General features: G+C 31.0%; 3 protein-coding genes across 6 annotated transcripts; all 3 read right to left on the bottom strand.

The window, feature by feature from the left end:
* Positions 1-2: 2 nt before the first annotated feature.
* Positions 3-1,508, bottom strand: LOC111708012 (LYR motif-containing protein 1). 2 transcript variants are annotated; one of them, XM_023481241.1, is made up of 5 exons: positions 1,213-1,508; positions 1,105-1,152; positions 729-767; positions 385-501; positions 3-211 (listed from the first exon to the last, which is right to left on the bottom strand). In XM_023481241.1, exons 1-5 carry the CDS (start codon positions 1,344-1,346, stop codon positions 175-177), a joined length of 375 nt encoding a protein of 124 aa, XP_023337009.1. In that variant the 5' UTR covers positions 1,347-1,508; the 3' UTR covers positions 3-174. The 2 variants fall into 2 exon arrangements, with proteins under 2 accessions (XP_023337009.1, XP_023337010.1); XM_023481242.1 differs by having other exon boundaries at positions 729-770; positions 1,108-1,152.
* Positions 1,509-2,042: 534 nt separating this feature from the next.
* Positions 2,043-8,312, bottom strand: LOC111708014 (cytosolic Fe-S cluster assembly factor NUBP2 homolog). Its single transcript, XM_023481243.1, has 8 exons — positions 7,902-8,312; positions 6,263-6,315; positions 4,814-4,912; positions 4,187-4,261; positions 3,346-3,432; positions 2,766-2,832; positions 2,363-2,413; positions 2,043-2,244 (listed from the first exon to the last, which is right to left on the bottom strand). The coding sequence occupies exons 1-8, from the start codon at positions 7,966-7,968 to the stop codon at positions 2,105-2,107; spliced, it is 639 nt and encodes a 212-aa protein (XP_023337011.1). The 5' UTR covers positions 7,969-8,312; the 3' UTR covers positions 2,043-2,104.
* Positions 8,313-8,401: 89 nt separating this feature from the next.
* LOC111708010 (DNL-type zinc finger protein) lies at positions 8,402-11,442 on the bottom strand. 3 transcript variants are annotated; one of them, XM_023481239.1, is made up of 6 exons: positions 11,358-11,442; positions 10,054-10,395; positions 9,759-9,827; positions 9,064-9,127; positions 8,698-8,824; positions 8,402-8,557 (listed from the first exon to the last, which is right to left on the bottom strand). In XM_023481239.1, exons 2-5 carry the CDS (start codon positions 10,237-10,239, stop codon positions 8,718-8,720), a joined length of 426 nt encoding a protein of 141 aa, XP_023337007.1. In that variant the 5' UTR covers positions 10,240-10,395; positions 11,358-11,442; the 3' UTR covers positions 8,402-8,557; positions 8,698-8,717. The 3 variants fall into 3 exon arrangements, with proteins under 3 accessions (XP_023337007.1, XP_023337008.1, XP_023337006.1); XM_023481240.1 differs by having other exon boundaries at positions 8,703-8,824; XM_023481238.1 differs by having other exon boundaries at positions 8,402-8,824.
* Between the last annotated feature and the right edge of the window lie 832 nt (positions 11,443-12,274).

Below are 12,274 nucleotides of genomic sequence, written 5' to 3'. Positions count from 1 at the left end.
ACCTGAAATTTGCAAAAGAACAATAAAACTTGCAAAATCTTGGCTATATCATAAATATCTCGATATAAATATCTAATTCTATCTAAATATCTAAAATCACTACTTATTGAGCTGGATTATCACATAACAAAGGTGGATAAATTGTCTGTTTAAATTAATTTTCTGTTTTATAAATCAAGGTTTCGATTTCCCCACGGCATCATCTGTAGACCTAAACAGAATTCAATGATAAACAAAATAAGGGGCCTGGGTCGATTTTTACATTCTTTTCGAAATCTCCATATTGTTAACTGGTATTGGATGGGTATTGGGTATTGTCAATCTGAACAGTGAACAATTCAAAGAAAACATTTTTTTCTGTATATTTATTTTTGAATAATTTACCTAATGTACACAGGCCTGCTTTGTTCGTTCATTTTCTGAATAGCTTTCCCAACCCTCTTCCCCTCCTGCTTAGAATAGGACCTCTTGGGCAGGTTCACTGGTCGGGGGTACGGGTTTCTTTATAAAAAAAGTTTATAATAACAAAAAATTTTAAAAAATGTAAGAAAGTGGTTTATACATTACAATTTTAAAGTTAAAAATAAAGTTCTTGTTTCTTATCTTGCATCTTTATTTATTTAAAGATTGAAAGTTAAAAATAAAGTTCTAATTTGATATTTAAAAACTCACAGTTAAAATCTTTAAAATTGTCAATTTCTTTTCAAACTTTACAAAAAAGAACCTACTTGTAATGTTCTGCCATTGTCACACGGGCCTCAGCCTCTCTTTATAAATTATTCCAATTATCATATTATCAAATATTTTTATTTTATCTTAATTATTTAAAATTTGTGAGAAAACAAATTCGACTCGACTGTTCTTCAACGCATTTTGATCCTAAATTCCAAGGGGACATTTTCTGCTTTTTTAAGGTGGTTTATAGAAAGCTTTTTACAAAACTTTACAAAAATACATTATTCTCAAATGCTATAAAAATATAACAAGTAAGTTTGTTAATTTCATGTGTTAAGTAAAATTAAAGCCTTTGTCTTTAAATAACATTTCGTATTTAAAAGCCTCTGAATTTCGTAGTTAACAAATTTGATAAATTGATATAAGTTCCTGATTCTTTCTTTTATCTCTAACTCGTTGATAAGACCAGCATTTTTTCTGAACAGACCAATGTTATTTTCAATCTTCTTGGATTAAACATATTCAAAGGTCAAATACCTGAAGAGTAATTTAGCCTCTGACTCAATATATTCTCTTTCTACTCCTGTTTCCACGGGATTAGTTGCTACCCAACTCCGTGATAAGCGGAGTACACGTGAATACAGGCTTAGAACTTTTAAGCGCAGCGCCATCTTGGTAGCACGTGGTATACAGAACAAAAGTTCGAAGCTTTTCTTATTTTGATTTCGTGTATTTATTCAGAATCCAATCTGCATCTTTCACTGCTCGTTGCATTATCTGTTGAATTCGTTCTATATCAATCTCGTCTCGGTGCTGATCGTACTCTTTCCTCACTACACAAACCACGCTGTCTTCAAACTTGGATACATTATCAAGTCCTTTGACAAAATGACATCCAAGTAAGTACTCGAAAGAAATTTTACAAATTTATCAGAAAAAATGGCTCAAGGCAAAAAAATGAAAAAAAATTCTTATTTAATTTTTCAGCACAGATTGATATGTAATATATTTTTCTAAATAGGTTAAATTCTTCAAAATATTTTCTAACTATTAAGAGGAAAGGTGAAAAGTTAAAACTGTCAGCGTTTCCTGATGATTTGTAGAAACCGGAAGCGTCTTTAGGAAGTTTCTCACATTTTCTCATAAGCTCTTTGTACAGTGACTTGGGAGATCCAGATAAAAGCAGCCGGCCAACCTATTTTTATGAAAGACATTGACTACCACCTTTTGAATAAAAAATTCTTGACATTTTGGCGCTCAAAACTGAGTGTAGACTCAAATTTCCGTTTAAACAGGATGATAAATTTTGTTAACAAGATAGCCTTCAATATCTTCCTACCTGTACCATCACTGATATATAATTTTCATCTGAAAATAAAAATATAAAATGTCAATGCATTAAACATAATATCACAGTTGTAAAAATCCACTAAATTTCCATCTTCTCCACTAATATTCCTTGAAAAATGGCGCTAAACCGAGCTGCTGCTTCAGAATCCGCGAAACTGTCAGCAAACCCGGTTCCAGACTCAGCAGCTGCTGCCAGTTTAGGCTCAATGGGGATACTCCCTATAACATTCAATCTTTGAAACACTATTTTTTTTCACATAAACAATTTCTATTTGAGATGATTAATATTATCAAGATGAATTCACGTTATGACAAATAATTATTTAAGATTTAATGCCTAAGAATGGTACATTAGCATGCTCTGCTAAAGATTTTCCGCCACCTAAAGAAATCAAATATTAGAAAATTCAGGTTCTGTTTATAAAAACTTGCATCGCAAGTAAGTAAGTAAAGTAAGTAAACAAAAGGCAATTCTCAATGGAACTACATTAATAAACTTTTAAACATGGTATAGAAAATTTTTTTTCTGTGGCGGGGGGGGGGGGGTAATTTTTTTTTAGTTTGAAATATCTTTCTCAAAAATTCTTACATTAAAGAAAAATCCTAATAAAAATCAATGTTGAAATAAGTCTTAATTTTAAGCATTGCTACCTCCCCTCACAAACAATCACACAAATTGGAAGATGGGGTTGGGAAAAAATTTGATTTTCGAAGGAAAATATATGCAAATCATTTCTAACCTAAGACTTTCAGATTTGTTTTCTTACAAAATGTAAGTTCCCGCCTTACATCACCAACAGCAACAGCCTGAATAACAGAATCGTAATTAAGACTAAATGCAAACGCCAACTGGGATGCACCTAAGAACATATTGATTACACAATACACATTTAGAAAAATGTATTGGCGCAGAATTTCTTCTGAGTGTTAATAATGCAAACCTCATGGATCCTTTACTAAAAAATTAAGGATTGTCCTCTTATTATATTATTATTATCTATCAACCTGCAGACAATGTAGATTGCCCCATCAAAGGTTTTATGACATAAAATCGCTGCATTAAAGAATTCTTCAGGTTTGTATCATATTTTCAACTCGTCAATTTTAATAATCAATCAAATCAAAGAGAGTTTCTGATTATTGTGCTAATATTAACATTCATTTTATTAATTACTCAATCTTAACGAATTTTTAGCACAAAAATGTAAAAAATCAAGAAAATCTTATTCTATTTAGTCGATACTGATTTTCTTTCTTTATTGTCATTTCTATTAACTATTTTTTTTTAAATTCCCAATATTTTTTTTGTTCTTGTTGAACCTGTGGAGTGGTGACAAGAACAGCACCATCCACCTGAACACCTTTCAAGGCTTCCATCACAGCAATATGTTCGTCTATCACGGTCAATCATTGAATAAAAATAGCTGGTGTTTTCTCATTACACGATCTAGATAAATTCTAATGAACAATCAATTTGCCCCCAGCATTTTTTGCGGGAAAAACTTGGCTTTTTTATCCCGGTTAATTCGAGAAAAGAAATATTTTTTTAACCGGTGGGAATATGCGGGTAACAAGTTTCAAACAAGGGTAGAAAATTTNTTATAATATGTAATAATAATAATAATAATAATAGTAATAATAATAGTAAAAGTAATCGTAAAAATTATAATAATATTAAAAATAATAATAATAATAATAATGGTTTCATGAATTTTCTGTTTTAAGGAACTGGTATTTCAATTGACCATAAATCTATGGAGTGCCACGTCCGATTCACAATGGTTCTCTTTTAAACCTTTTATATTATTATCGTTGTGCCGACTCGAGAGTTAACTTGTAAGAAGTGTAATAATAATAATAATAATAATAATTATCTGAAAGGGAACCCGACATGTAAGTGTAACCGCCAGACACTGTAACGTCTACACTCTACAGTCTCTTGACCAAAATTAAATCTATCGTTTTACTTACAGAAAAATTACAAATAATAATTACAATAATTTATTGATTGATGAAAGATTTCCGATTTTATTGAAGATATTTTCATGAAGGTTTGTTTACAAGGTTTGTTTACAAGGTTTGTTTACAAGGTTTGTTTACAAGGTTTGTTTACAAGGTTTGTTTACAAGGTTTGTTTACAATGTTTGTTTACAATGTTTACCTGATTAGCGAGTAAAAATGCAATAGACATGACTCCGAGGGTTTGCGTATTGTTAGTATATACTGGTAACCATCCCTTAACAAAAATAAGTTGCCATCAAATTATTCTAGTTCTCGATAAAAAGCTTAAAAAAGGGCATCAGCAAAAGTAAGCAGGCTTAGTTTTTCATCTATTTTTACAACCATCTGGTCCATGAAGCTTTTTAACAGTAACAATAATACTAATATTAATAATATTAGTAGCAATAATAATAAAAACTACAGAACAAAACAAGTATGATACTGTTGAAAATAATAATAATAATAAAACAGCAGGATTCATGCGACTTTAAAATAGAAAGACGACAGTTAGACTTCAGCTATGATCTTAAATAAACCACTGAACATGAAACTTAGCAATTGTACAGAATACAATCCCATTTCGGTTAAAAAGTCGGTTTTGAAGCTATCAAATAAGCATTAGATAAGATTACTTTAATGTCGTCTTCATGTTCGACAGATTTACGGGTCTCACTGTAGCAATACCAAATACAATAACAATAATAATAACATAATCATATTGATGAACTTTCTGACCATAACAATAACAATAACATTGACAAAAACAATAATAATAAAAATAATAAACCTGATCATGTTGATGAACTTCATGACCATGAACCCCCAGCATCCTGGGGATACTCGGACCACATAGATCAATGTCAAGAACTCCAACACGAAGTCCATTCTAAAATAAATAACGTGGTCTTTGATATAATTTGCTGCATTTATTTGTCAACCTAAGTTTGGAAGTAAAATTCTAAAGATGGTAAACACAAAATCTTCCTAATTTCCAAAACGTTGTCCGCCATTTTGTATTTTCAATATTACTCGGGATATGAAGAATTTTGTTCAGATTTCGACCATTTTTATTTTGGTTTTATTTAACAAAATTGATATAGGAACAAAATTCTTGATATCTCCGGAAAAATTGACAGAACAAAGTAGACAGACCACAATTTGGAAAAGCTATGAACCTATTTGCGGTTATTGTTTCAAGAATCAAACATGTTAAAAAGTAGGTTCACGAAAAAATGTCATAAATAAATTCCAAGATCAAAGACGACTTTCAAGTCATCATGCAAATATCATGTTTCGTGGAACAACCTGAATTATTTAAGATTGAACTTTGTCCCAAATGTGCGATAAATTTTGGACGAAGTTCAATTTTTAATAAATTTTAAAACATTGAAAGGATATATATTTTAAAGATGATTCTATGAATAAACTACTAAACTAATTATTCAATTTTAAAATTTAAAAATTTAGAAATCTTAGTAAAGAAAAAAAAAATATATTTTAAAGATGATACTATGAATAAACTACTAAACTAATTATTCAATTTTAAAATTTAAAAGTTTAGAAATCTTAGTAAAGATAAAAAAACCTTTTGTGCTGTTAGAGCCAGTTGTGTGGTTACTGTAGATTTTCCAACACCACCTTGTAATCAATCAATCATTCAACATTAAGTGATCTTTACTACACCATCTTGTAATTCATCATTCAACATTCGGTTATCTTTCCATCACCTCCTCGCAATCAATCATTCAATCAACATTCAGTTATCTTTCAAACATCACCTTGCAATCATTTAATCAACATTTAGTTATCTTTCCAACACCTCTTTGCAATCAATCAATCAACATTTAGTTATCTTTCCTACACCATCGTGTAATTAATCATTTAACATTCAGTTATCTTTCCAACACCTTCTAGCAATTAATCAATCAACATTCAGTTATCTTTCAAACACCAACTAGCAATCATTCAATCAAAATTCAGTTACCTTTCCAACATCACCTTGCAGTCATTCAATCAACATTCAGTTATCTTTCCAACACCTCCTCGCAATCATTCAATCAACATTTAGTTATCTTTCCAACACCTCCTCGCAATCATTCAATCAACATTTATTTTGGACGAAGTTCAATTTTTAATAAATTTTAAAACATTGAAAGGATATATATTTTAAAGATGATACTATGAATAAACTACTAAATTAATTATTCAATTTAAAAATTTAAGAAAAGATAAAAACCTTTTGTGCCGTAAGAGCCAGTTGTGTGGTTACTGTAGATTTACCAACACCACCTTGTAATCAATCAATCAAGTAATAAATCAATCAATCCATCCATCAATCTACATATTTATCTTTCAAACACAACACCACCTTGCAATCAATCAATCTATCAACATTCAGTTATCTTTCAAACATCGCCTTGCAATTAATCAATCAACATTCAGGTATCTTTCAAACACCTCCTTTTAATTAATCAATAAACATTCAGTTATCTTTCAAACACCACCTAGCAATCATTCAATCAACATTCAGTTATCTTTCCAACAGCTCCTCGCAATCATTCAATCAACATTCAGTTATCTTTCAAACATCATCTTGCAATTAATCAATCAACATTCAGTTATCTTTCCAACACCTCCTTGCAATTAATCAATCAACATTTAGTTATCTTTCCTACACCATCTTGTAATTAATCATTTAACATTCGGTTATCTTTCCATCACCACCTTGCAATCAATTATTCAATCAACATTCAGTTATCTTTCCAAAACCTCCTTGCAGTTAATAAATCAACATTCAGGTATCTTTCAAACATCACCTTGCAATCATTCAATCAACATTCAGTTATCTTTCCAACACCTCTTTGCAATTAATCAATCAACATTCAGTTATCTTTCCAACACTAACTCCCAATCAATCAATCAACATTCAGTTATCTTTCCAACACATCCTGGCAATCATTCAATCAACATTCAGTTATCTTTCCAACATCACCTTGCAATCATTTAATCAACATTCAGTTATCTTTCCAACACCTCCTCGCAATCATTCAATCAACATTCAGTTATCTTTCCAACACCTCCTCGCAATCATTCAATCAACATTCAGTTATCTTTCCAATACCTCCTTGCAATCATCCAATCAACATTCAGTTATCTTTCCAACATCACCTCGCAATCATTCAATCAACATTTAGATATCTTTCCAACACCTCCTTGCAATCAATCAATCAACATTCAGTAAACTTTGCAACAGCACCTTTCAATCAATCAACAATTAGTTTATTTCCAATTCTACCTTGCAATCAATCAATCAACAATCATGATCATGACATGAAATCCCCGTGCAACCATTAAACTAGTAACAGCAATATGCATTATTCATGAAATCAATTAAGTTGTCTACATTTAATTAATAGCGAGAAGAAGGTAAATCGTGCAGACGTAGCTAAACCGCTGTTCTTGTGCCCCGGCTCAAGCTCAGGAGAATTGGTTAAAACATTTCTCGCAATTCATTAAATCTGTTCTTGAGAACTTATTTTAGGTTTAATTTATGTTTATATTTTAACATGTTTTGCTTAGTCCAGGTTAGGGTAAAAAATGAAAAACAATTTTAAGTCTAAAGAAAGAGATAAAAAGCGAACAATATTGTGACAGTACTTTTATCCTATGCCAGTATAAAATTATTTTGCGACTCGTTCAAAAACATTGATTACGTAAAAAGATATAGAAACCTTTAATAAAGATTTAGCAACTTAATAATTACAAAAGTTAAATTTTAAAAAACCCGAAAACTCCTGCGAAATCTTACATTTATCAAATCTTTCTTTAAACTTTCAACAAATATGAACGTGATTTTAAGATTGATTAAATCCTTCCTTTTCCGGATAGAACCAGAATAATTCTCTTTACTCCTTCTAGTTTCACCTCAGCCTCAATATCCATTCTTATCTGCAAATAAAAAAAAGGTTGCACATTTTTGTATCATTATTATATTATTATCATTATTATCACAGTTATGTTTTTACAATATACAAGAAGGGAAACTAAACAAAATAAGACAGAAGGTTTTGTTCATAAAGAGAAAACTGAAATGTTTCCTTTGAAACTATCTCCTAAAAAATTTTGCTTTTCTGTTTTCCAGGCAGATAAATAAACTTCCACGCAGATGGATAAACATCCAGGCAGATAGATAAACATCCAGGCAGATAGATAAAATTCCAGGCAGATGGATAAACTTCTAGGCAGATGAATAAACTTCCAGGCAGATGGATAAACTTCCAGGCAGATGGATAAACTTAAGGCAGATAAATAAACTTCCAGGCAGATAGATAAACATCCAGGCACATAGATAAACATCCAGGCAGATAGATAAACATCCAGGCAGATAGATAAACATCCAGGCAGATAGATAAACTTCTAGGCAGATGGAAACTTCTAAGCGGATGGATGAACTTTCAGGCAGATGGATGAACTTCCAGGCAGATGGATAAACTTCCAGGCAGATAGATAAACTTCCAGGCAGATGGATAAACTTCCAGGCAGATATGATCAATTTTAAAATAGAAAACAGGGATATCTACAACAGTTTTGCTCCAAAAGGGGTTGAAAGGGTAGCGTTGTAAATCGATAATGAAACTATTTGATTTGAGGATTACTTAATATCACGTCGACCTGGCCTGTTAAGACTGTTACTATGAATGATGAACGTAACCACGATCAACGATTTCTCCTTTCTCAGCCAAGATCTCTTCAATGTTTGTTTTTCCTTCTAAGTCCGGCCACCACCCCAGGTTATCAGCTGAAATATAAAAATAATAAAATTTATTTGAAGATAATACTTAAATTATTTTAAAGCAAAAAATCAGACTGGAGAGTTACTTGAAATTATGTCTACAGTCCTTTTTAATAATTTTGATGAATCTCCGTAATGGTTTTATTTTGATAATTTACTCAATGATTTCGGATTTTTTTAACTCTTTTCTTTTAAACGGTTTCACTCATATAAAGATAAATAAATAATCTATATTCTATATTTACCAATAAGATGATTGTTTTCACAACCCTCGCATTTGACAATTACAACTCCTTTTGTGTAAGCTAACTGAAAATATTTTATTTTATAATTTATTGGATTTTTTTAGAAATCTACCATGTTAATAAAATAATTTAATTCTCCCAAAAAAATGTCACAATTTTCATAACCTGGAGTTCATTCTTTCCTATGTTTGTACATAATTTACATGGGTGGATTAAAAGTTTTACATTCAAAAGTCCCCTTTATTTTCACTCATTTTTTCTGCCAATATTCTTAGCTTTTAAACATCAGTTAATAGTTTTCATTTTTTCTTAATGGATTATCAAATATCTGGACAGAAACCTTTCCATGAGTTAAAGACCCTCCAAATATTTGACCCGATAGGTGTCGCCGTTTTTTTTGTATATACATGAACCAACAACAAACAGACAAGACTAATATATAAATAAACTAATTGAAGGGCCCGGCGTTGTCTGTAAAAAAAAATTAGAAAAATATGTTGAAAAAAAATATTTAATTAAAAAAAAGCCGGAAATTTTTTTTTAGCTTATAACACCCTCCGGCCACCCATGAGTGTCCACAAATAATTTTAAGCCCAATCGGTCCAGCCGTTTGGCCGGCTATAGACAACATATATATATACGAATGTCTTATTATATAGATAGATAGATATAACCCGGAATATGATGGTCAGTACCTTAGAGATATATTTTGTGCTTCGGTTGCCGCATACTTTGCAGGTGTAGGACAACTGCAGCTTTTTTATCTGAAATCAAACAAATTTAAAATCAAAGAACAGGAATAAATATTTTCTTATAACTTTCTATTATACAAAACTTTTACCCAACCAAATAAAAATTAAACTGTGGAAAATAAACCATTTTTGAAAAAGCAAACAATTTCCCAATTTACGTACAATTTTTTGCCCCGAAATTTATGAAAATTCGTCAAATGTATACCTTTGTACAAATTAAGGAAACTCTTAATTATACCTCCACTGCCCCGACAGGCTTTGAGCAAAGAATTGCGCGAGATTCTGAGAAATGTCGGAAAGCTTGATAGTGATGAAAAATGGAGGCACTATCCGCGCCATTTTTTCCCGGATTTAGTGAAACTTTTTGGATTCTCGGATATATTCTTAGGCCAGGAAGCCTCCGTAACAACTTCACAGCATTCATTTTATACTTCTGGAATTAATATTTGTTAGTTCATGAGAGTTATTTAAAAATTCCTAAATAATAATAATACTAATAATAATAATAATCGTAATGATATAACACACAGTTCATTCATCTGAGTCGCAGGTTCGAGAGGGTGAAGTATTTAATCGATCCCTGAAAAAATAGTTGACAATTTAAAATGAATAATAAATATTGAACAGAAATGTCATTATTCTGAAATGGGGATTTGTCAATGTAATTGTAATCTTTCTCTTTATCGATGCACAACGATGCAAAGCACAAACTTGATCTGTAAAACCAAAAAGAAATCGCATCACTTGTAACAACATTGACAATCTGTAAAAGAAAATGGACAAAATAATTCAAATGATTTAACAACAGTGTGTTGCACTTAACATGACAATTAAAAGACGACATTGCATAAGTTTGAATATTAGGCAGAACGCTTAGCGACTATTTTCCTATTAACAATTTTAGCGGTTTAGCGATTGCTCGGAAAGCTATAGCTCGGAAAGTCGCTATTTTTAATCACAACATTGACAATAGCGACTATTTTCCTATTAACAATTTTAGCTTTACCGGTTTCTCGGAAAGTCGCTATTTTTAATCATTTCAAATTTTAAAATGAAAATGAAAAATAAATATTGAACAGAAATGTCATTTTTCTGAAATGGGAATTTGTCAAAGTAATTGTAAGCGTTCTTTTTATCGATGCAAAGCACAATCTTGATCTGTAAAACCAAAAAGAAATCGCGTCATTGACAATCTGTAAAAGAAAATAGACAAAATAATTCAAATGATTTAACAACAGTGTGTTGCACTTAACATGACAATTAAAAGACGACATTGCATAAGCTTGAATATTAGGCAGAACGCTTAGCGACTATTTTCCTATTAAAAATTTTAGCTTTACCGGTTGCTCGGAAAGTCGCTATTTTTAATCATTTTAAATTTTGTTTAGGTTGGTGCATTTTCAAAGTCTCGTAGAAAACATTTTTCATAAATATTTAGAGTTTTTTGCCTAAGTTTTAAGCTATAAAAATACATGAGTAGTGTGTGCTTTATCATCTGTAAATTGTTTATTATTTTGTGTAACACATTGTTATTGCATAAACCTGGATGGGATGAAAGCTTGATCGATGAAAAGTTTGACAATATGATGACCTGGAACCATCGCCAGCCCTAGTAATCGGGGTTCCTCTGCCATACAAGTAACAGTAGTATTCAAACAAGAAAATGTTAAGGACATTTTTGAAAAATCCAAAATGTCCGACAACCACAAAAAAAAATGTTGACGGAAAATTTATAGGTAAATAAGTTCGCTATAATTTGAATTACAAAGAAAAAAAATGTTCTTCAATATCATAAAAATTATGTTACAACATCTAATAAAAAGTTTTGCAGTTTAAAATTTGTTTTTGTATCCCTGTATTTTGAGAGCTGTCGGGGTCCATTGTGTACTCAGTACAGTTCCCTACTATCACGTTACTACTCCTACAGTACAAAAACAAACAACATATTTGTACTCTACTGGTACATATTTTCAAATGTCCCAATCCCAACTCTCTCCAAGCTTTACAAAATTACTATACCCCCCAAAATTATCAAAAACCAAACAGATATCCAAATATTTCCAATTTTTATGAACTTCCAAACACATACAAGGGAATGTATAACCCTCCTCATTATCTAATTTTCCAATCCTTACAACTTTACAATCTGATGTTGCAGAATGCAGACCTTAGATTTAACAAACTTTGAAATATGCTTTTACTTGTCTGTGCAGAGAAAAACACCAAGAATGTATCTTCCATCAGTCATTTGGATCTATAAAAAGCAGACAATGGTGATTGATTGATTTAGTCCCAGTGAAAGTTTTTGTTCTTTCATAATCACCAGTCCCTCTAAGAAGAAATTCCAACATTACAACTAGGTTGGATCTATTTAACAGGAAAGTCTTATTTGTTATCGGAAGAGTTCTTTAAAACCAAGAAAATTCGAATATTTTAATACCTACTCTAAAACGTAACAA

Source organism: Eurytemora carolleeae, unplaced genomic scaffold (genome assembly GCF_000591075.1).
Source record: "Eurytemora carolleeae unplaced genomic scaffold, Eaff_2.0 scaffold846, whole genome shotgun sequence".
Lineage (NCBI taxonomy): Eukaryota > Metazoa > Arthropoda > Copepoda > Calanoida > Temoridae > Eurytemora > Eurytemora carolleeae.
The sequence above is the reverse complement of the archived record's forward strand: the minus strand, read 5'-3'. Positions and strand labels throughout refer to the sequence as shown.